Source organism: Sciurus vulgaris (genome assembly GCF_902686455.1).
Source record: "Sciurus vulgaris genome assembly, chromosome: 4".
NCBI classification, from domain to species: Eukaryota; Metazoa; Chordata; class Mammalia; order Rodentia; family Sciuridae; genus Sciurus; species Sciurus vulgaris.
In genome coordinates, this window is record NC_136464.1 from 32,745,693 (window position 1) to 32,771,368 (window position 25,676).

General features: G+C 37.6%; 1 protein-coding gene across 1 annotated transcript in view; it reads right to left on the reverse strand.

Moving 5' to 3' along the window:
- Positions 1–24,119, reverse strand: part of CC2D2B (coiled-coil and C2 domain containing 2B) — a 36,572-nt gene extending 12,453 nt beyond the window's left edge. The window contains exons 1-4 of the mRNA XM_079136058.1: positions 24,076–24,119; positions 9,064–9,162; positions 6,005–6,202; positions 4,530–4,619 (exon numbers count right to left, since the gene is read on the reverse strand). Coding sequence (XP_078992184.1) covers positions 4,530–4,619; positions 6,005–6,202; positions 9,064–9,162; positions 24,076–24,087 — 399 coding nt within the window. The 5' untranslated portion in view covers positions 24,088–24,119. The remainder of the gene's footprint in view (positions 1–4,529; positions 4,620–6,004; positions 6,203–9,063; positions 9,163–24,075) is intronic.
- Between the last annotated feature and the right edge of the window lie 1,557 nt (positions 24,120–25,676).

Below are 25,676 nucleotides of genomic sequence, written 5' to 3' on the forward strand. Positions count from 1 at the left end.
GGCTGAGGAGTGGGATAGCTGGGTCAAATGGTGGGTCCATTCCAAGTTTTCTAAGGAATCTCCACACTGCTTTCCAGAGTGGCTGCACTCATTTGCAGTCCCACCAGCAATGTATGAGTGTACCTTTTTCCCCACATCCTCTCCAACACCTATTGTCGCCATTCTAATTGGGGTGAGATGGAATTTTAGTGTAGTTTTGATTTGCATTTCTCTTATTACTAAATATGTTGAACATTTTTTCATATATCTGTTGATTGCTTATACATCTTCTGTGAAGTGTCTGTTCATTTCCTTAGCCCATTTGTTGATTGGGTTATTTGTATTCTTGGTGTAGAGTTTTTTGAGTTCTTTATATATTCTGGAAATTAGTGCTCTATCTTGAAGTATGAGAGGCAAAGATATTCTCCCACTCTGTAGGCTCTCTCTTCGCATTGCTGATAGTTTCCTTTGCTGAGAGAAAGCTATTTAGTTTCAATCTATCCCAGTTATTGATTCTTGCTTTTATTTCTTGTGCTATGGGAGTCCTGTTAAGGAAGTCTGATCCTAAGCCAACAAGGGGAAGATTTGGACCTACTTTTTCTTCTGTAAGATGCAAGGTCTTTGGTCTGATTTGAAGGTCCTTGATCCATTGTGAGTTGAGTTTTGTGCAGGGTGAGAGATAGGGGTTTAGTTTCATTCTGTTGCATATGGATTTCCAGTTTTCCCAGCACCATTTGTTGAAGAGGCTGTCTTTTCTCCATTGCATATTTTTGGCACCTTTGTCTAGTATGAGAAAATTGTATTTATTTGGGTTTGTGTCCGTGTCCTCTATTCTGTACCATTGATCTACCTGCCTATTTTGGTACCAATACCATGCTGTTTTTGTTACTATTGCTTTGTAGTATAGTTGAAGTTCTGGTATTGCGATACCCCCCTGTTTCATTCTTCCTGCTAAGAATTGCTTTAGCTATTCTGGGTTTCTTATTCTTCCAGACAAATTTCATGATTGCTTGCTCTATTTCTGTGAGGTACGTCATTGGAATTTTAATTGGAATTGCATTGAATCTGTATAGCACTTTTGGTAGTATGGCCATTTTGACAATATTAATTCTGCCTATCCAAGAACATGGGAGATCTTTCCATCTTCTAAGGTCTTCCTTAATTTCTTTCTTCAGTGTTTTGTAGTTTTCATTGTAGAGATCTTTTACCTCTTTGGTTAAATTGATACCCAAGTATTTCATTTTTTTTTTGAGGCTATTGCAAATGGAGTTGTTTTCCTCATTTCCCTTTCAGCTGTTTCATTGCTTGCGTATAAAAATGCTGTAGATTTATGCGTGTTGATTTTACAGCCTGCTATTTTGCTGAATTCATTGATGAGGTCTAGAAGTTTTCTGGAGGAGGTTTTTGGATCCTCTAAATATAGAATCATGTCATCTGCAAATAGTGACAGCTTAAGTTCCTCTTTTCCTATTCGTATCCCTTTAATTTCTTTAGTCTGCCTAATTGCTCTGGCTAGAGTTTCGAGGACAATGTTGAATAGAAGTGGTGAAAGAGGACATCCCTGTCTTGTTCCCGTTTTTAAAGGGAATGGTTTCAGTTTTTCTCCACTAAGAATGATATTGGCCATGGGCTTAGCATAAAAAGCCTTTACAATGTTCAGGTATGTTCCTACTATCCTTATTTTTTCTAGTGTTTTCAGCATGAAGGGGTGTTGTATATTGTCAAATGCTTTTTCTGCATCAATTGAAATAACCATATGATTCTTATCCTTAAGTCTATTGACATGATGGATTATGTTTATTGATTTACGGATGTTAAACCATCCTTGCATTCCAGGAATGAACCCCACTTGATCGTGGTGCACAATTTTCTTAATATGTTTTTGGATACGGTTTGCCAATATTTTGTTAAGGATCTTAGCATCTATATTCATCAAGGATATTGGTCTAAAATTTTCTTTCCTTGATGTGTCTTTGCCTGGTTTGGGTATGAGGGTGATATTAGCTTCATAGAATGAGTTCGGTAGGGTACCCTCCTTTTCTATTTCCTGGAATACTTTGAGAAGTATTGGAATGAGTTCTTCTTTGAAGGTCTTGTAGAACTCGGCTGAGAATCCGTCTGGTCCTGGGCTTTTCTTGGATGGTAGATTTTTAATGGCTTCTTCTATTTCATTGCTTGATATTGATCTGTTTAAATCGTGTATGTCCTCCTGGTTCAGTTTGGGAGGAGCATATGTCTCTAGAAATTTGTCAATGTCTTCGGTACTTTCTATTTAGTTGGAATACAGATTTTCAAAGTAGCTTCTCATTATGTTCTGTACCTCAGTGGTGTCTCTTGTGATACTTCCTTTTGCATCATGTATTTTAGTAATTTGAGTCTTCTCTCTCCTTCTCTTTGCTAGTGTGGCTAAGGGTTTATCTATTTTGTTTACTTTCTCAAAGAACCAACTTTTTGTTATGTCAATTTTTTGAATAGTTTCTTTTGTTTCAATTTCATTGATTTCAGCTCTGATTTTAATGATTTCCTGTCTTCTACTACTTTGTTTTTTACAATGTTTTTTAATGGAAAATTTCTATAAAACTCCAGGTTGCAGGTTTCTGTTGAAAATAATTCCAAAGATCTGCCAAATATGTGTGTCCAAATGTTTAAATGCAAAATGTTCCATATATATATATGTGTATATGTATATGTTCCATATATATATATGTGTATGTGTATACACATATATATATGAAAAAAGTGTGTGTGTGTGTGTGTGTGTGTGTGTGTGTGTGTGTTTCAGTGTTGGGGTCAATCCCAGGGCCTCACACCTGCTAGGCAAGCACTCTTCCACTGAGCACTGAGTTATACTGCAGCCTACAGCAGCTTCACTTTAAAATAAATGAGTCACTTCATCTCCAGTTCATTTCAGGCCCTGAGAATGCCAGGGAGATGTGGGCACGGGTGAGGGAGCCAATGAGCTCTTGGCATCAGCTATTTACCAATCAGTATGGAAGCGTTTTGATGTTTTAACAACTGACAAACTGACAGGGCCATATCCGTGTACACTGGCTGAATGTGATAGTGTGGGATGGAGGGAAGATGGTAAGGAGGCCCTTCTGAAAGAATAATGTGAACAGAAGAGCTAAAAGCAGACTATGGATAGGCTTCAAGGAAGTCCCCCTGACTGAATTTCATGACAAGAAGAGGGAGAGGATAAGAATATGTAACTATTTTCTTTCTGAGTCCCAGATGTTTTACATGCTACTCATATAGTTCTTTCAAAACTCTTTTTGATTTAGATGAGGAAATTGAGGTCCAATGAGGTTGGATAATTTTTCTCAGGTCATGCAACTTTTAAGTCATTAAATTATGATTTGAACCCAGGTTTGTTTGACTCCCAAAAGTGGATGTTAAGTGGGAAACAATAATTTTTGTCTTGAAAAATCTAATCATATACTCTGGGACTCCTGTTTCCTGGTGAGTTCATCTGTGGGAAAACATTAATCAGGAGGAATCCCAAGCCTGTAGCAATCTCCTATTTATCTGCATCATTTGGGTTGGGGAACTCGGACACTAGTATTTGTTGGAATGGTTATTTTTAGCTTAACCTCTTTCAGTGTTCTGCAGGATTATAATATCCTTGAACACATTCAGAATAAAGAGTCTCAGAAGAGTCTAGACTGAATAGCACCTTTCTAAATTCCACCAGGTTTGAATCACTGGAGCTTGATCCCTAACCATGTGCATATGTCTCCCTTGGTCTCACTTAGCAGAAGGCAAGGAAGCTGACCTATTAAAATTAGTTCTAGTGCTCCTAAACCCATTTTAGCTCAAACTCAGCCCCTAAATCATTCTAGATTAAGTGCCAGATTAAGTGCTTCTAAACTTAAAGCAGCATCCAAGGGGTGAGCAGAAACAAAAATAAGAACTAGGTTTCCTTCTGTCTTCAAGGAGGTATAATTGGGAGATATGAATACAGGGTGTGGGATATAGGATCAATGCATGAGCAATTAAAAGTAATCTATGGTATTATGGAAGAACTGCTAAAATTAGGGTTGCCAGATTTAGAAAAAGAAAATAGGATGTCCAGTTAAATTTCAATCTCACACAGACAAGTAGCTTTTTAGTATGAGTATGTCCCAAATATTGCAGAGGGCCTATATGTGTTTGGCAATTAGTCTGAAAAGAATTTTAATCCAATTACTAAGGAAGAGCAGTACTAGATGAGCTCTTCATTCCGAACAGGGGAAGTGGGGAAAGCTTTGGGAAAGTAGTGATGTTTGCTATAGATCTCAGCCTGATCAAATCCATAATGACAAGCTATACTGCTCTCTCAAGAATGTCATAATATCGCACTCCTAAAACTTTCATTGAATCAAAATATTCACAGGCTACCACTCTGTTAAAAGGATTTCTGACTTTCATGAATTATTTCCATGGGTTACTACAGAGCTGAAATTGATATATATAAAATTATTAAATACTTTTAAATTTCATAAGCAAATTACTGTATACATAATATTTTTTTAAAAAGTAATACATTTTAATTACAAAATGTAATCTGTTACCTCTGATGTTATCCAAATATCACAACCACCATTTTCATCCAGTATATCAGGCATAAAAGGAATCAAAGATACAAATCGAGCAATGAGGTCCTAGAATGACATTAACATTTACTGAGTGTGTACTCCATGTCCATCACTGAGCACAGTGCTTTGCAAACTTTATCTCACTTAGTACATATCTCATTTAGAATATTCTACAAGCCTATAGACACTATTATTCTAGTTTTACCAAAGAAGAACCAAACTTTAAAGTGATAAGATACTTGCCTAGTGTATCACACAGCTAATAGAAAATGTGGATCCTGTGGGGTTTGAGCAGAGATGGCTTACTCCAGAATGCACATTAATGATTACATTTTATTATCATAAATTATTAAAAAATTTAAACGTAACAATACACATCAACATTAAATATGTATTATAAAGTACAAATGTTAAAATTTTTAAAAGATATTGAACAATAGCAAATATTTGATTTGCTTTTAGGTTCAAAGACTGAATTTGCCTGGCGCGGTGGCGCACACCTGTAATCCCAGTGGCTCAGGAGGCTAAGGCAGGAGGATCACAAAGTCAGCTTCCGCAGCTTAGCGAGGCGCTAAGCAACTCAGTGAGACCCTGTCTCTAAATAAAATACAAAATAGAGGTGGAGATGTGACTCAGTGGTTGAGTGCCCCTGAGTTCAATCCCCAGTACCCCACCTCCCAAAAAATGTGAATTCATCTTCTCAATGTAAGCTTGTTCTAACCTATAACAATATGCATTAACATTAAACATGTACTATAAAGTACAAATGTTAAAATTCTTTAAATGTTTGCTTTTAGGTTCAAAGACTGAATTTGTTTTCTCAATGTAAGCTTGTTATAAGCTGCTGCTACAGGAGATAGTGATGTAGTCTGCTTTCTCAAATAGCAAAAATTCTACTGTCGATTCTCCCCCTTAGGACGTTAGAGGCAAGGATGCAGACTAAGATAAGAAAAGAGAAAGGATTAAATCCCTTTGCATTAAACATATAATAAGTTAACACAGAAATTTCATTAATTTTCATTAATGTACAATAGCTGCCATTTATGCACTATTATGACAATTATGACATTCTACACTGGTGGCTTCATGTAATTAATACATATGGCTCACAGTCCTTGACAAGCAAAGGAGTTAAGATTTATTTATTTTAAAGATAAAGAAAGCCTTTGACATAAATCTGAGAACTCTGTTATCTCCTGGGATACTGGGTATCAGGACCCCACCTGGCAGGAAGAAACAGAAAAACAGAGGGTAGCAAAAAGCAACATGAATCAGGACTTATGATTTTAGCTTTAAAATTGAAACCAAAGGAACTTTATAACTCACAAATACTATAACTATTCAGAGGAAGGACAATTGACTAGATTGAACCCAAATAAACAAAAGTCATGTGATTCTTCATAGATGCCATTTGATCACAATAAAGTTGTTTTCAAATAATTTTTACTTACAAGTGTTGCATTAGAATCATGAAGAAATGAATCCAGGAGTTGTCGAGGTGGATTTAATGCTTTGATATATCTTGTTACTAATATCTGTGTCCCTTCATCATTAAAGACAGTAGTTATGATTCTTCGGTTGGGAAACATTATTTTACAGTTTTTTTTAAAAAACTGCGCTCTCTGCAAAACATCTGTTTGGTCTGTAAACTAGAATCAAATTGAAAGTATTTCAGCATTGTACCATATTATTCCCACAGGAAAATAACAAGAGTTAATGTTTATTTTTGTCAGTTTTGAAATTATTATTGATTTTTGAGATAATTTACCCTTCTTTGATGATGTATTTAAAAGAAATTCAGTGTAAAACCTACCTTATCTAGTTTTGAATTAAAGGCAATGTATGATATTTGAGGTTCAATAGTAGCAAAAATATTTAAGAAGGGACATTCTTTAAAATTCTGTCCATTGTCATCTTCTTTAGGAGATATGTAAGTCTTACTCCAAGTGTACCCAAGCAAAACTGGTGGAATATTTACTTGAAATGTTCCACTAATCTGAAAGAACATGACAATATAATGATTATACATGATGAAAATCAATATCAGTCAAATATATTATAGCCCAACCCCATCTGCTCCACAGGAGAGAACAGGCTTGGACAGTTACTTGATTGAGAATGAGATCAGGTTCTCTGGAATGATCTACAGGCACTTTTGGCAACTTGGGTCCTGCCCAAAATGTACTATGTAGAGAGAGCAGAAGTAAAAAAGAGATAAATCAAGGAAGCAAGTTACTATACCACAGTAACAAAAGTACTTGGAAACTCTATTAGGCTTACAAAAGATGCTAAAAGATCATGTGATATTTTGATTTGGACCCAGAAGGAGGAAAAAATGTTACAGCAGGAAAGATAATCTGAGGTCCACATGTCAAGGGAAACTGTGTGTGTGTGTGTGTGTGTGTGTGTGTGTGTGTGTGTGTATGCACACATGTAGGTGTGAGGGGGGTAAATTATAACTAATAATAGCTAATAGTTACTGAGCATAGTAAATATGCACAGCATTGTGCCAAGTGCTTGATATAGACAGTATCACTCACTCCTGGGTATCAGGACCCCACCTGGCAAGAAGAAACAGAAAAACAGAGGGTAGCAAAAAGCAACATGAATCAGGACTTATGATTTTAGCTTAAAAACTGAAACCAAGGGAACTTTATAACTCACAAATACTATAACTATTTAGAGGAAGGACAATATAATGATTATACATGATGAAAATCAACATCAGTCAAATATATTATAGCCCAACCTCATCTGCTCCACAGAATAGACACTGCCCTTATCTTCATTTTATAGGTAAGGAAACTGAGGTTCAGAGAGTTGAAGTAATTGGTGTGAGATCAGAGAACAAATGAGTAGTGGAGCCAGGAGAGCAATCCAGGTTGTCCATCTTTGAAGCCACATTCTTACCTACCTCTCTAAAGTCCAGTCTGGCTTCAGAGAGTGGCCTGCAGAGACTGAGGAGTGTAGGAAGTCTGTACCCTCAACAACTTAGATCCCTATTACTCTATTTGCAGCATGTTCCATCGAGACTTTGCATGACTACATGTCATGCAGGTACTTCTGCTCTCCTACCTAGTATCCATTCTCTTTTCTTTTCTTATCAACATTTTTAGTTGGTAATGTGACAGCCAGGTAGTGGCCATGTCACAAGTCTGTTGGGGTTTTCTGAGGAACTGTCTGTTTTCCCAGTTAGGCATTACCTGATTTTGCTTCTCCCTGTCTCCTGCTGCATAGATACAAGGCTAGAGGCAACATAGATACAAGGCTAGAGCTGCAGTGAACATTTTGCAATTAATAAGCTGAAAGCCACATAATAAGAATAGAGGGAAAGAAAAACAAGTTGCTTAGATTCTTTTTTTTTTTCTTTTTTTTTTTTTTGCAGTGTTGGGGATTGAACCCAGGGCCTTAATGCTTGCATAGAAACAGAGCTCAAAAGCTAAAATTCTTGGGATTCATATTATAAAGCAAGACCATTAATCAGAATGTTTCATAAACCTGGTCTTATGAAACTCACATATGCTATATCCTCAGCCCTTACTTAGATTCTTGATGATGTCTTTGAACTGCTGCACTGGCAGTGAGGTGAAGCAGGTAGACCCCTTACCTACCATTAGTTAAGTTTTCTGTTATGTGTGGCCGAACGCAGTACTAACTAATACATACCTGATTCCTTCTCACTCCAATGCCTTCATTCGTTTGAGAAATTCATCTTCAAGGACTTGATTCAAAAGTCATCTCCTCCGTGAAGGCTTCCCTGACCTCTCATTCTTCTCCTCTTAGGCACCACAAAACTCTTCAAGCCCTGACCCCAGGAAGAGTAAAGCACTCCTCCTGTATGCTTTCACAGTACACATCTCACACCTCTACTGAAACTCGACAGCATATCACTTTGTACCAGCATGTTAGTTTTCTTCTGTAGACAGTGAATTCATGGAGGTAGAAACACCACTTCTGAATCTTTAGATCTTCAGTGTCTAGCATAGACTTGAAGATATCAAGTGCCTGGTGGAGGAGCCCTTAATAAGAGTGACAGAGCCCAGAATGGAAACTAGGCCAGTGGATTTATGCTTTACTGGCATTCTCCTGCCAGGTAACCCAAGAGCAGAGCTCTCCAAGTCATCAGTCTCACCATTATTTAAAAGCAGAGCTCAAAAGCTAAAATTCTTGGGATTCATGATTATAAAGCAAGACCATTAATCAGAATGTTTCTTAAACCTGGTCTTATGAAACTCACACATGCAAATATGAATGTTGCTTTAAGACCTGAGGCTAGTTATTCTTTCTCAGTAAACACTCTAAAGACATAAAAAATAAATGTATGGGTGTACCCTGTTCTAGAGACAGTCAAAATCCTCAAACCCTCTGAAACCTCCAAGCACTCTCCTACAGGATCATTTCAACTAACTTTCCAACCAGTAGACCACAGAGCCCGATTTAAAGGCAACCGAAAGCATTTCTAATCACCAAAAGTAAAAACAGAATAATTAGCAAAGAACCATTTTCTTACCTCAGATTGTTGCAGAAGAGCAGAGAAAGGGAAGACAATGGAACCAAGCCAATTCTTTCTTATATATGAGTGACAAGCACAGTTCTTGAGACAGTAATCCTATTTTAAAAAAATTAAAATTAAATTTACCATAATTTTCTATTATTTAGTGTCACATGATTTGCAGTTTCAAAAATTCACAGGTAATTAAAATAATTATTCTCTTTTTTAAAGAAACCAAAAGCTGAGTAGAAACGATAGTTTTCTTGCTTTTCAATTTCTCAAAAGATAATTGACTGTTTAAAGCAAAAGTATCACCTGTTGTGTACTTTATGACATGTATAAATAAAATATATGACAATATTAACACAAAGAATAGGAAATGTTGTAAGAGCCCATTCTTACAATATATGTGGACTGGTACTATGTTTTAGAAAGGTAACCTGTGGTAAGTTAAAGAATGTACTGCAACCCCTACAGCAATACTTAAGAAAACAAAGAAGCATAGCCAATAAGCCAGTGGTAGAAATAAAATGGAATTATAAAAGTACTGTATCAATCCAGAGGAAGGTAAAAATGGAAAAAAGAAAAAAAAAATAGGTGGAATAAGCAGAAAAACAATAGGAAAATGGAACAAAGGTCAATAATTATACAAGTGTAAATAGACTGTTTTAGTCAGACTTTAATTGCTGTGACCAAAGTATCTGACAAGAACAATTGGGAGGAGGAAATGTTTATTTTGCCTCATGGTTTCAGAGGTTCAGTCCATTCTCAGTCAGCTCCATAGCTCTGATCCTGAGGTAAGGTAGAACATCATGGTGGAAGGGCATGGAGGAGGAAACCAGTTCAGGACTTAGCAATCCAGAAGCAGAGAAAGAGAGCTCTGTTCACCAGGAATAAAATATAAACTCCAAAGGCACGCCCCCAATGACCTATTTCCTTCAAGCACACCTGACCCACCAACAGTTACAACCTAGTTAATCAATAAGAGTGGATTAAACCACTGATTAGGTTATACCTATCATAAAGTAATTTCTGAAAATTCTTGCATTGTCTCACATGAGCTTTTGGGGGATACCATATATAAACCCTAACTTTCTGCCTCTGGTCCCCAAAAGCTCATGCCTATCTCATAATACAAAATATATTTAGTCCAATTCCAAGACTTCCCATAGTCTTAATGGTTCCAGAATTACCTAAAAGTCCCAAGTTCAAAATCTCATCTGAGACTCAAGGCAAATTCATAAATTTTTAAAAAACCCTGTAAAGACTGAAAAAAATCACATATATCCAATATATTATGGCATAGGGTAAACATTTCCATTTCACAAGGAAGAAACAGGGACACAAAAATTAATTATGGAATCAAAGCAGACCAAAATTCAGCTGGGCAAACAAGTTTTGTAGTTCTATGTCCAGCTCTATGGGGCACATGGCACTGTGATGTTTTCTCCACAGGGCTGTGTAGTTTTACCCCTATAACCTTGCTGGTTGCAGCTCACATGGTCTCTGCTAGATTCCTGCAGCTTTCCTCAGTATACATTCCACATTACTGGCATCTTGGGGGATGCCAATGAAGCTCTGGCTTCCTTCTCACTTCTTCATGCATTGCCCTCTCTGGGGAAGCCCATAGTAGGACTCTGACCCTGCCTCACTTTGCTTGGACTGCCAGGCCTCCTTTTGAAAACTTGGTGGAAGTCTTCATGACCCCCTAACTCCAGCATCCTGAAATCCTGCAGATCCAGCACCAAGTGGTTGATGGCACAGTGCTTCCACCATATTGAGGAGTAGTCAAGCTTTCTGGAACCCTGGCTGCAGCAGTCCCTGAGTGCCTGTGGCTGAGCACAGTTAAACAACTTCCAGGGTCCCCCTGTGCAAACTGAGTGTCCCAGTTGTATCTTCTCAAAGGAATTTTTATCACTATGCCCTTGATCCTCAGACAGGTGTGGTCTGGTCAATTTCTGAGATGCCCTCAAGCCATCTTTCCTATTGTTTCTGTACTTAGCAGTGTCTCTTTAGGGGCTGTAATCTCTGTAACAACCACACCTTCCTTAGCCCCCAGTTTTACTTTTACTTTCCTGACCAAACTGCAAATTTTTCAAATCTTTCTGCTTTGTTTTCTACTTCTGATTGTCACAGTGAACTTGACTAAAAACCATCAGCAATATCCATGCTACCACCTGAATGCTGTGTTGTCTTGAAATTTCCTCCACCAGATTAACTAGTTCATCAGCCTCACAGAAAATCTCAGGACACGGACAAAATGTAGAGAACTTCTTTGTTGGGTGATGTCTAGTCCAATTTCCATTATGTCCTCCTTCCCTCTTGAACCTCATGAGCCCACTCTTTACTGTTCACCATCTTATTGGCATTCTAGTCTTCTGAGCTCCCACCAGAATCATCCATTAAATTCCACTTACAACATTCTAAAACCTTTCCAGTTTGACTCTCAAAACTTTTAAATATTCCTCCCACAAACCAGCTCCCAAAGCTTCTGAACTACATGCTCAGGTTAGTCACAGTAATAGTTCTAATTCTTAGTGCCAATTTGTTTTAGTCAGTTTTTTGTAGCTATGACCAAAATATCTGACAAGAATAATTTAGAGCAGGAAAGGTTATTTTGGCTCATGATTTCATAGGTTCAATCCATGGTTATCCAACTCCCTATCTGTGGGCCTGAGGTGATGCAGAACACTATGTTGGAAAGGCATGTGACAGAGGAAAGTGGCTCAGGAAATGGCAACCAGGAAGCAGAGAGAGAGAGAGGGAGAGAGACAGAGGGCGCTCCACTTGCCAGGGACAAAATATAAACCCCAAAGTCACACCCTCAATGACCTACCTCCTCCACCTACACCCTATCTGCCTATAGTTACTGCCCAGTTAGTCAAATAATTGGATTAATCCATGGATTAGGCTACATCTGTCATAATCTAATCATTTCACCTCTGAAAATTCTTTCATTGTCTCACACACGAGTTTCTGGGGACACCTCATATCTAAACCATAACATGGACATACATTAAAAGGCAGAGATTTTCAGAATGGATAAAAAAGCAGGACTCAATGATATGCTATTTATAGTAAATCCATTTTAAATAGAAAGATACAGGTTAAAAGAAAGAAAAAGATGGTCATATGAACACTAATGAAAACAAAGTCAAAGTGACTATATTTATAACCTGTCAATCAGATTTTTTTTTTTTCAGTCCTAGGGATCAAACCCCAGGCCTCATACAGGCTAAATAAATGTTCTATCACTGAGCTACAGCAGATTTTAAAGCAAGAAATGTAACCAGGAATAATTCCAAAGGAATCAATTCATCATGAAGAAATACCTTCCTACCTAAATATATATGAACTTAACAACAGAATTACAAAAATAGAGCTGAAAAATATGACACCAAAAGCAAGTGACTTCATCAAAATTAAAAGCCTTGTCCCTCAAAAGACACTATCAAGAAAATGAAAATACAAGTTATGTACAGGGAGAAAACATTTGCAATCCTGTGTGATGAATGACATATGCAAAATATACAGAGAACAAGCAAAATTCAATAATAAAAAACAAGTAGCTCAATTAAAAACAAAGGACTTGAATGAAACATTTTACCAAAAAAAAAAAAAATATATATATATATAGATGGCAAATAAATACATGGAAGAGTGCTCAACATCATTAGTCCCTGGTAAATACAAATTAAAACCACAATGAGAAACCATCACATACCTATTAGAATGGTTACAATTAAAAAAGTCTGACGAAGTATTTGTAAAGAAATGGAAGAATTGTCTCATGTGTTACTGGTGTGATAAAAAAATGGTCAGAGCTTCTTACCTTATTATCCAGCCATTTCATTTCTAGGTATCTACTAGGAGAAATGAGAGCATTTGTCTATATAAAGACTTGTACACAAATGTTCATAGCAGCTTTATTTTAATAATTAAAAAAAGAAAATTGGGTTGGGGGTATAGTTCAGTGGTAGAGCACCTGTCTAGCATTCATGAGGCCCTGGGTTTGATCCCAGCACCTCAAAATACAAAACAAAAACAAAAACAAAAACAAAAAAATAAAAAATAACCTAAATATTTATCAACAAATGAACAATGGAATAGTACTATACAATAAATAGGAATGAACTATTTGATAAACACTACAACATGATGAATCTCAGAATAATTTTTCTGAGTGAAAGAAGCAAGACCAAGGGGAAAAAAAGAGTACATACTGTATGATTTCATTTCTTTTTTTTGTAATATAATTTCATGTTTATTGACATGCAAAAGAATTCAAAATATCATCAAAAGGTTATAAAATGGTATGTATAATATTACATTTTAGTAAAAAAGGTGCAGCTAATCTGGATGAATTGATCACACAAATATTAACATTAGTAAGATCACTGGAATTTGGTTAATTCATTTTTTAAATTTTATTAATTTATTTTTTGATGACACCCTTGTACCATTTTATGAAGTACAATGTGACATTTCAATTCATGTATACATTGGGTAATGATGATTCAATTTCTATAAAATATAAACTACAGTGACCAAGCAGACCAATGGTTGCCTGGGTAGGAGTCAGGAAGGGGAGGGAGGGAGAAAACTCTTTAGGGTAATGGATATGTTCATTTTCTTGATTGTGATGATGGTTTTATGGGTGTATATGAGGTGGGGGGGGGGGAAAGGACAGTCAGTGTAGGTAATAAATGAGGGGATCAGGAAGATGGGGGCTGATTCAAGAGGAAATAAAACACTTCTAGAGCATGCCCCTTCCTCCAACCTGTTGTCCAGGATACCTGCCTCCAGGGGATTGTTCCTTCCTGCAAGGGGTTGTAGGAGTTGTTAAGAATGCCCCCGGGCTGCTCCTTTCCAGCCTGTACCCATGGAAGACCCCTTCCCCACCTTTTGGCCCACCTTTGGTCACCAGTCAGGTAGGCAAGATGGGGGAGGAAAGAGCATGAGGACAAAGGAAATCTAAAACCTGTAAAAGGGCCAGGACACCCCCACCTCCTCAGACATCCAGCTCTGGGGACCCTTCTCTCTGGAGAAGTCTATCTTTGTTCTATTTTTAAATAAAACTTGCTTTCTCTGCTTGCCTGGCTGTTTCTCTGGTGTTCAATCTTCATACCAGGGAAACAGGACTCGACCCTGATTCTCATCACCAGTATTATATATAAATGTCAAAACTTGAGAAACTTCTTTAAATATGTGCAGATTTTTGTTTCCTAATTTTTCCTAATAACACTATTTTTAAAATTAGAGGAAGTATGTGTAGTAGGGAGAAGCAGGGACTAGACATCAAAAGGATTAGCATCTCCCTCCACCGCCACCCCTCCCATTGGCAGGACCCTGTGATCCACTCCACTTTTAGTCAGGGTTTTCATTTCATCTACCAAAGACCAGAAGTGGGGGACACCTTCAGCTCCCATTGTCTTTGGAACTTCTAATTTTTTTGCACTTGAGAGGTTATTCTTTCCACTTAATCAGAGAATATTAGAAGGATCCAGAAGCTGACTAGAAACAACAGAAAAGACTGTGTTGTTCTAGTCTAAAAGGTAACAGGTACACCTAGTAGCTTGAAACAATTTAGGCTTTGGACTTCTGACTGCTGTAATCTTTTTTTTTTTTTTTTTTTAATATTTTTTTAGATGTTGATAGATCTTTATTTTACTCATTTATTTATATGTGGTGCTGAGAATCGAACCCAGTGCCTCACACATGCCAGGCAAGCGATCTACCACTGAGCCACAACCCCAGCAAACTGCTGTAATCTTAAGAGCATTAACCTTTCCATGCCCAATCCCAAGGGTGTTGCAGGCTTCATAGAACCACTTTATTTCGGGCTATAAATCTAACCTTTATTTGGGTTCACTTTAAAATTGGTTCCCTATGCATCTTCTCTAAGAAGCAATGAAAAATATTTATTTTTAAGATGATGAATATGGCCAGACATGGTGGCACATGCCTGTAACCCCAGCAACTTGGGAGGCTGAGGTAGGAGGATTGTAAGTTTGAGGCCAACATCAGCAGCTTAGCAAGGCCCTAAGCAACTTAGTGAGACCCAGTCTCAAAATAAGAAAATAAAAATAAAAAACGGGCTGAGGATGTGCCTCAGTGGTTAAGCACCTCTGGGTTCAATCCCTTGTACTACTACTACGACGACGACTACTAATAACAATAATAAATAAAAACCACGGGGCTGGGGTTGTGGCTCAGTGGTAGAGCGTTTGCCTAGCATGCATGATGCACTGAATTTGATTCTCAGTACCACATATAAATAAATAAAATAAAGGTCTATCAATAACAAAAAATTTAAAAAAAATTTTTAAAAACATGAATAAAATCACATATTTAATTAAGTTTTTAGAAATCTGTTGGGATAGGAACCATTTATACAAGTGATAAAAAACACTTAATATTCCCTAATGTTCCATGTGCATGTGGAATGTGCAACACAGCAGCGTAAATTGAAGCACTCTGATGATTAAATGGTGGAGGTGGGCTGCTATGATTGGCCCATTCCTGTAAATACACCAATAAGACAGACCAAGATATTTGTGTATTTGATTTCTTCAACTTCTTGTAAACCAAAATAACCCTTTCATCTTTGTCCAGGTAGAGTGAGCTATTTAGCTTGCCCAGTGGGGCCCCTTTCTTTTTACTAGGATTAATACCTATGTATGTTAATAGGAAACCACGGAATTGGAACCAATGACCTGAGGAAATGAATTGTGGATGACGGGCCCAAATATCCAGTATGACTGGCTATAATGTAATGAAACCAGAGTCTAAAACCAAGTTTGCACTAAATTCTCTCAAACATTTGAAAAAACAAACAAACAAACAAACAAAACTGGGCTTGGGGTTGTGGCTCAGTGGTAGAGCACTTGCCTCTCATGTGTGAGGCACTGGGTTCAATTCTCAGCACCACATATAAATAAATGAAAAAAAAAAAAAAAGGCCTATCAACATCTAAAAAAGATATTTTTTAAAAAAAACCCCTATTAGGTCAAGGAAGAAAATTAATAAAAATATATAGAAAATAATGAAAAATAAAATAATAGGTATTCAAATATAAAAGATGTAGTCTAAGATGTTTTTAGAGATGAATTCATAGTCTTGGAATATTTTATTATTTACAAAAGGGCAAGAGATCAAACAAATGAGGCATTCAACATTTTTTAGTACAATAAGTACAGAAATCACTACTAAAGACATTGAAAGAAAATAATAAAAAATGCAATCAGAAATAAGGAGTTATAAAACACAAAAAAGTAAAATATAAAAACAATTTCAATAATTGGTTCTTTAAAATTACGCAAATCTTTTTAATAAGAGAAAAATTCTGAGATGTCCTAAATTTAATTATAAGAGATGGAGGACAGATGGGAGAGAGATGGAGAAGTTAAACAGCTAAGAAACTACAGATTGAATAGGACAAGACAGTCCACACCCAGTGCCACCTCATTCTGCTTACAGCCTCAACTAGTCCCGACCTACTTATTCTCTGTTCTCCTATCCCAAGTTTCCCCCCACTTTTGTGTAATCCTCTCTAATCTACATCCAATGTAGTTTTGGGAAAGGTATTTAGGATAAAGAGTGGGATATGCTGAGTCTTAAAGGAAATGCCCAGGAGCCACTGAGAGGCAGAAAGCACAGTTGTAAATCTTGAGTGACATGTCCTTGGTCCATGTACTTATAAAATGAAGGAAACACATAAGCACAGGGAAAATGACTGCAAAATTGTGCAGCTCCACCTGGCTCCACCTCCAGCCTGGCCCCTAACTACTGCCCTTCTGTAAATATTGAACCCCTAGTCCAAGGCAGGGCTTCTCACTCTCAAGAAACCTGGCATTCTCTCTGGGATATGTATCTACTTCTTAAATAAACCTCTCTCTATGCTTTAGGTTCTGGTTGAAATTCTTTTTGCTCACATATGCCAAGAACCCCATTGTTCCTGACTTGAATTCCCCCTCCTCTCTGGGAACTTCTCAGACCTTTCTCCAGAGAAGTTTCTTCTCTGGTGACACATTCACTATAAATAATTTATACTTTCTTTCCTCCAGATTTTCATTATAAAATACTCTGGCGTTTAAAAGGTCCAGTGAGCATTTTTCCAAGTGCTACAGAGCCATCCTGTTGGTTACTGTGGTTACTGTGGGAACTTGTTTATCTCAGGACCTTGGCCTTTCTTTCTGGCAGCATCTTTCTGGTGCAATAAAACCCTTTTAAAAGACATCCTCTGACTTCATGAGTTTTGGTTTAAGGCTTCCAAAACAAATCAGGGAATAAAAGTAGATACACTTCAATAAAGTTAGAAATGAGAGAGGAATAGATAATAGTAGGAAACATTATTAAGGGATTATGCTGAAAACAATATGCTAATAAATTTTAAATCTTAAAAAAGGAAAAAAAGAAAAAAAATGCAGTACTAGAGATTGACACTAGGAGCATTCTGCTTCTGAGCTAGATCCCCAGTCTTTTTTATTTTTTTACTTTGATACAGGGTATTGCTAAATTACCCCGCCTGGCCTCTAACTCACAATCCTTACAGATGGGATAACCGATGTTGGCTAGGTCCCCCAGTTGTTTTTTCTTTTCTTAACCAACATCTGAGAATTGAAGTAAAGTTCTTTTTGTGGTGATCAGAGTGTTTGTTACAGTTTTGGTTCACCTAAGCTGCAAATCTGGAGAATGCTCCTGGCTTTCTTTGCCAAGTCCAAATCCAGTTCAGTTCAGCTTTCATTCCAGGTGTTAAAAACAGGTGAGGTATAGGGCTGGGGATATGGCTCAGCTGGTAGAGTGCTTGCCTCACAAGCACAAGGCCCTGGGTTCAATCCTCAACACCAATTAAAAAAAAAAAAAAAAGGTGAGGTGTCCAGACTTCCAAGTTCTCAACTTTCTGCTAGCACATAAATTACTAAGAGGAGATGCATAAGAAGTAAGGAATTGGTATTGATAAAAGGAAGAAAAGAAAGGAAGATGGAGGCATTTCTGGACAGAATAGTAATTAATGATAAAACTATATCCTTTTTTCAACTGGGTGGCTATTTTGGGGCTCAGCCTAGATCTAATCTTTCATGAGGAAATGGAATGTTTTAGCCCATGGTTACCCTGCAACCCAGTTCATGAGAAAAGACCCTTTCCTTTTCTAAACAGAATGCCAAAATTATCACAACCAAGTCTGATAGCCAAAGCACAGGGATCTTATTCCAATAACAATGCAAAGTACTTGTTAAAGTGCAATCGTTCATCCACTGCTATTCAATTCTGGACAAATTGGTCACTGAGATAATTCACTTCAGAGGGAAAAAAAAATCTGTTAGGCATTCATTTTTAAGCTCTACCCATTACTAGTTTAGAGGGTCAGAAAGCTATTCAGTTTAATTTCCTGGAGAAAAGCCATTACCAAATTACTGTTTAATATTTTATCCTCAGCCTTTATCAAGAGTTGATTTTTTAAGTTTTAATAAGAATGTGTGTGGTTTCTCCTGGAAAACTGGATCTAGAAACCTTACCATTATGATAAGCAGAGTTTTTATAGAAGACTCAGTTCTGAACCACGCACTTCATGATGGTTAATCTTGATTAGGGATGAAAAACTGGTAAAGCACACTTTCGGGTGTGTCTATGAGAGTGTTTCTGAGAAGATTTGCACGTGGGTCAGTGAACTGAATGGGGAAGACTTACCCTGACCATGAGTGGCATCCTCTGATAAGTTTAGGGGCCTGAATGAATGAAAAAGCAGAAAGGGGAAATTGTGCATGTGTAACAAGGACTTGAAGGTCACTTTTGCTAAAAGCACTGACTCTTCACTTGGGCCTGCAGAAGCCTAATGGGTAACTAAAAGTAGGATATAAGCTTAGCTGGGTATGGTGGTGCCTACCTGTAATAACAGCAACTCAGGAGGCTGAAGCAGGAAGACTGCAAATTTGAGGCCAGCCTCAGTAACTATTATGGTTTGGATATAAGGTATTCCTCAAAAGTGTCTACAGGAATATTTAGAGGGAAAATGATTAGACTATGAGATATATAACTTAATCAGCGCCTCTTAGTTTGAATGGATGAAGTGATAACTATAGGCCGGTGGAGCATGGCTGGAGGAGGTGAGTCATTAGGGGAGTGACTCATTAGGGGCCCTGTGGCCCCATCCCTCTTTGCTCTCCCTCTCTCTGCTTCCTGACTCCTCCATGAGCTGAGCAGCTTTCCTTTACTGGGTTCTTCCCCATGATGTGCTACTTTACCTTGGGCTCTGAGCAATGGAGTTGGCCATCTATGCGCTGAGATTCCTCAAAGTGTGAGCCACAAATAAACTTTTCCTCCTCTAAGCCATTCTTATTGAGTGGTTTGGTCACAAAGGCAACAAAAAAGCTAACTAATACAGTAACTTAGTGAGACTCTGTCTTGAAATAAGAATTAAAAAGGGCTAGGAATGTAGTTCAGTGTCCAGTGCCCCTGGGTTCAATTTAGTATCAAAACAAAGAGTTTAGCATGGCTCCTTTGCTCTGAGGCATTCTCTCCTGTGGTCACCCTGAATTCTAAGAACAACAGGTCTGATAGATAAACATCGTGTGACAAGAGTCAAAATGTCCCCCCAGGGTACTGCAATTCTCTTATCATGGAGGAAGCCCTGACTGACCAATCCTGAGATAATGACCACAGTTTGAACAAGACTGACTTGGGGACAAGGTCCCAGCATGGGGAAGAGCGTGGCAAGGCCACTATTCCAGGAAACTGCCACTGTCATCTCTCCTAGGAATTGGGTGTTTTCTTGTAATTATCATACTTATAACTATGCAACTGCAAATAATTTTCCCTGGATTGTTGTGATAAGAATTTAACCTCAATGAGTCTGCGGAGCTTGAGGAAGGAAGAGGAATACTTTAAAAAATGTACCAATACCACACATAAGTTTGAAAGTACAGAGTTTGAGGAGTTCTTCAGAAAACTACAGTTACAGGAACTGCTTGCTCCTATGCTGAGCACACCTGCCCCAGTTAATGCTTTACCAGTAAATAGCCTAACAAACAGAACAGGAGACTTATTGTCCCCACAGTACTAGGACCACCCTGCTTAGCTTACAAGATTGGGGGACGTTTGTGGTATCCACCTAGAGGGAAACAAGCGAATAAGTTTAAGAACCCACCCCCACAGATCCACCTCTTCCATATACAGGAGTGTGCAATGAAAATGGTGAATAAATAATTAATATTTATGGTAAATGGACAAATGTCCAATATTTGTTCTTCCTTCAAAAGTTTGGACATCAAGGGCCACCCTGGAAATGTAGGACTAAAGAACAAAGAAATGGCATACACAAACGACTAGAAAAATATTAAGATCAAATGCCTCATCACATGCTAACTGGTTAAGTAATTGATGCTGGCCTAGGTATCACATGTGTATTACAATAGGTAGAGGATAAATCAATGACATCAAAAATAATAGGATAAAATTAAGCACTCACACTGATTGTTTGGTAGTAAATAACCTAACTTAGTCTTAACTGAGCTTGCTTAGGTAATAGAGTAGACCTTTAAGGTTAAATCAAAAACAATAATATGAGCTAGAGATTAAGTGCATGCTTTGCTTAGCAGTTTGGTAAATTTAACTTAAAATAGTCATTATGCTGACAATAGGTCTGATACCAAAGGGTAAATGAAGGCCAGGAGGATGAAAAGAGGACAATATCTTTCACTGTAATATGCTTATGTGAGTAACTTTAAGTAAATATAGAAAGTTAACCTTAATGTAACCACTCTGTGTTAGACACCTGCTGCAAAGCGTGGTTAATGACAAATCCTGTGGTAATTTCTCCATAACTTGTGTCTTGTTTAATCCTGCTTTATTTAATACTATAAAAGAAGAGCTAACATAAATCTGAGCAGGGGTTCCAGTCGCTCCTCTGCAAGGACTCTATCCATCCTTTTCAGAACGGGGAGTTGCTGGGGCTGGCTTCCTGCACTGACTGAATATGCATGCTTCTCATCCCCTCCCCTCCTTCTATTTCCTTCTTATTGAGGATGTCTGGTGTCCTTTCTTTCCTGGAATGACTAGATTGAATAAATTCCTTTCCTGTTTTTCATCATAACCTTTTGTGCTTGGTTTCTGGGGCAAGTGGCTGTACTCCACCCGCCTCTTAAGTTACAGTTAAATGGCCTACCCTACAGCCATTTCCTGCTTCCCACCTTACCTCCTAACATGCTAGCTAGCTATTGGTTCACCAGTCAGCTTGCAAGTATTCTCCTCCGCTATTGGTTCCTTCCAGCCGCGAGATTCCAATATCTGGGAGAAGCTCTAGCCATCTTTCTCTTTTCCTTTCTTTTCACCCCGGAGCGGACACACTAGTCTTCCACATAATAAAGTCCCTTGCGTGAGGCCTTGTGTCTGCTGTGAATTTTTCTGGGAGCTATTGTCAAGCCACAACTGAGACGGGAGTGCACAGCGGCAGTTCCGCGGGAGGGGCTGGAACCGCTGCGGGTCCTGAGCTGAGCTGCATTTTTCCCCACATTACTATAGCTTGTGGACAACAGACTCCAGAACACCAGCCATGGCCCCCTTCTCCCTCCCAGGAGAAGTCTGTGTTACTACCTTTAAAGAAAACCTGCATCATATGCTTGCCTCCGTGTGCTTCTCTGGTGTTATACTTAAACATCTGAAGAAGCAGAACTCGTCACCAATAAATGGCAGTATCAGTGGAATGGATTAAAGTCTGATCCCAGTGGGGGCTCATGGAATATCCCTCGGAGACAATATGGGCAGCCTAAAAGTCCAATAGCAGTGGGGGCTCACAGAGTGTTCTAAAATATTTTATATGCTGGTCTTCCTTTTTTTCTTTTCAGAAAAAATACACAAGAAAACCTTAGAAACATGCATATTACAAAATTATAGGCTATTCAGTATCTGTCCCTAAGAACTCAGCCCTCAGGTGAATATTAAATAATTGAAATTAAGGCAGAAGAGTTAAAGAAATTGAGTTTTCCTGTAACATAGCTTGTCCCCAACATAAATTAGAGAATGGCAACTTGTTCTGTAAACTGGAAAGAAAATGGACAGAGAAGGCTGTCTTTAATAAAAAAAAAAAAAAAAAATTCAAGTGTTGTTACCTTGAGTGATTATTTAAAGACCGAATTTCAATTCACTTGGGAAAAAGAGGGGGACCTTCCCTTTTAGAGTGTCCGAAAGACAGGGATAAACAGTGGTTATGGTTGACATGGATTTACCTGCATCACTGACAACAAGGACCACCTGAATCATTGCTTTAGTATTAACGATGGTGGAGGCTGTGTCTTCTATTCTATAATTCTTTGCTCACTGTGTCACATGATGGACATCTGTGACAGACTCTGTTTTGGTTTCTGTGATTCTAAGTCTGGCCCACACTTTGTTTAGTAGGCATCTATAACTCTCTTTTCCCCTATTGCTGGGGAACCAATACCTGCTCTATATAAACTGTAAAATACGAAAACAAACAAAAAAAATCCAAATTCTGTCTTTTTCTCTTCCTTTCCCCCTACTTCTTGGTTAAAGGGAAAATCTGGCCCTTCAGTGACTAGAAAGAAATTCCTGAAAGTCCTAGCATTGACTCTGGCTCCTGTCAACAGACAAGCCACTAACAAAATGAATATTAAAAATAGCATTGGGCAGAATCTAATTTAAAACACTTTGGAAAGCCCACAGGAGGCTAAGCCACTAACAAAATGAATACTAAAAACAGCATTGGGCAGAATCTAATTTAAAACACTTTGGAAAGCCCACAGGAGGCTTTCCCAAATTGAATGGGCATAGGAAGTGCTCCCTGACCTACTCATTAAAGGTCTGTCTCAGTTCAGAAGGACTTATCAAGTGGATAGTTCTCCAAAATGACTTTCCTAACCCTTTACAAAAGAAATTTCCATTTATAAGGGTGCCTCCCCTCTATTATCTAGCTCTAAAAATAGGAGAAGATTTTAACTAAAGTCTGAGTAACAAGTCCCACCTTAAAACCTTTGGTTTTCACTGGGTTTGCCTATGCCCTTCTCCAGTGCTGCTGACTAAATTCTTTGAGATGTAAATTTTCTACCTTGTTTCAACTAAGTATACTTTGGGAGTATGAATTTAAGATTAAGGGTAGTGTAGGGATATGGTAACCATATCAACAATCTAACTTTTTGAACATCAGCAAATTGGTGAATCTCAATGAGAGCTATTAAATCTTTGTTTTTCTGTCTGTTTTTATGTTTGTGTATATATGTATTATATGTTGTGTCTACTGAACTGGCTTATAAATAAATGAGTACTCGTAAATTTTAAAAAAACCATAAACCTAAATGACTTTTAGTTCATGTGACTTAAATAAATCTTTGACAAACATTAATTTTGTTAGATAAAATTAAAGATGTCTTTAAAAGGGTTAACACTATGTTTTTGCCTAGGTTATTTGTCAATCAGGGCTTTATTTGTCTCTGTTAAGATGTTTAATGTACAATATCCATTGCTTTTAGGATTTTGTTTGACAGGAAAAAAAGTGACTTAAAATGTTCACTATGCTTGTCTTGACTTTCACAGGTTATCTAAAAAATAGCTGTTAAAATTGGCAAATTGTGTTTGATATAAATGGGATAAACATTTATAAACAAATTTGTTAGAGAAAACAAGTCATTTGTAAGTTAAAACTAAAACATTAATTGCTATATATAAATTCAAGTACTCTTGGCTTTTTACATTCTATAAGAAATATGAGTCTATGCGAATAGCAGCTGTGCCCCTAGGTTACTCCACAACATACAGGACAGCAGTTTCAGGCTGTACCTAACACTGAGTTACTCCATAAAGCAATAGTTTGCCGTGAGTTACTCCACAACCATAAAGCACAAGCTGATAATCAGCATGATTAGTGCTAATAAAAATGACTGCCTGTAAATATACTGAATTAAATTAGATGCACATGGATCCATATCAGAAAAACCATGTCGGGAGTTTATCAAATGCACCAGACCACAGAATGAAGCAACTCCCTCAATTGAGACCCATAAAAGGAGGAATACTTACAGGACTGGACATGGCAGCACGATGACCCTGTCTCCCGATTACTTGTCACAGCCTTGCCCAGGAAAATCACTATAGCAACAAACCTCTGATCCTCTGTCCCTGGGCTTCAGTTCAGTGTGGTTTCTCCTGCCAGTGCCAACCGTACATGGTCCTTTCCAAGCTGCATCCCAAGCTGACACTTCAAGCTGACACTCTTTAACTGCCATCTGGACCCTAGCCTAGAGTAAGTTCATGCTTTGACCATTCTGCACCCTGAACAAGCTGGTTTGACCACCTGCAGTGACTCTTGCATTTGTATCTGCACTTGCTCTCAGTTCAGCTTTCTAAACCCCTGTGGCCACCTTGATCTTTCTTTTCTTTTTCTTTCTTTTATTAGTGCTTACAGTTGTACATAATAGTTTGGTTCATTTTGACATAATCATACTTGCATGAAATTTAATTTATTCCTGGTTCCCTTCCTTTCTTTCCCCTTCTCCCCCTCCCCTATTCCCTTCTTCTACTCTCCTGGTCTACCTTCCACTCATTTGTTTATTTGTTTTTAATTGGTGCTCTACAGATACATGTAAAGGTGGAATTCACCTGTTACTTATACATGCACATATTGTAATTTTGTCAAATTCAGTCTGCATTTCCTCCCCTTTCCCATCTTTGCTCCCTCCCCATAAATTTCTTCTACTTCACTGACCATCCCTCTACCTTAACCCTTTCTTAAACTTTCTCTAACCTATATATGTATATCATTGTATGAAGTGTGATGTGTGACTTCCATGTTATAGATATTAGATTGGAATAAAGGACCTGTGATTGCCTGGCTTCTAACTAACAGATGCCCCACAGTATTTGGTGAATTGCAACCATTGAAAGTGGTGTAGCTTAGGAATACATTGTTATTCAATTAATTCTGACATTGTGGAAAGGCAAATGTGTTTGGTCTATTTTAAAGGCATAGCTCTCACAGCAGAATATAACATAAATGTGTTTTAATGAATTACTGGTATGTGAAAAAAACATTTTAAGATTGCTTTGTTTCTGGGTCTTTACTGAAAAGCAAGTTTGCTAAGAGTTAAAATTCTAATTAACATGTTTAAGGCTTTAAGCTGCATTTTGATTTTTAAAAATGTGCAAAAAAGTACCTTACTGAGAAAAAAGTTGTAATTTATCTAAAGTTAGAAATTTTGTAAGGCTTCTTTCAAATTACAATTTTTAAAACTATTAAGATAAAATAAAAAAGACATAGGAAAGTTATAGATGTGGGGATATATTATTGGTTAGAAAAGTTAAAAGGAAAAGTGAATGCTTTTTGATGAGAAAGGATTACATATAAGTTGCAGAGGGTCTGAGTAAGTCAAAGGAGGTTTACAAAAAATAAACCTTAGGAAATTTGTAGGTGATTAAGATGGTTATAATTAAATTGTTTAAGAGTTTATCCAAAGTCAAAATTTAATGATTAAATCTGATATAAAACCAGAATGTAATTCTCTATGTTGAAAGCAATGAGTTAAAAACAAACAAACAAACAAACAAACAAAAACCCCCTAATCTGCTCTTATTAACATTCACAAAGAACTGGCTTAAAGAACAAAGACTTTGTGTTTTATCAA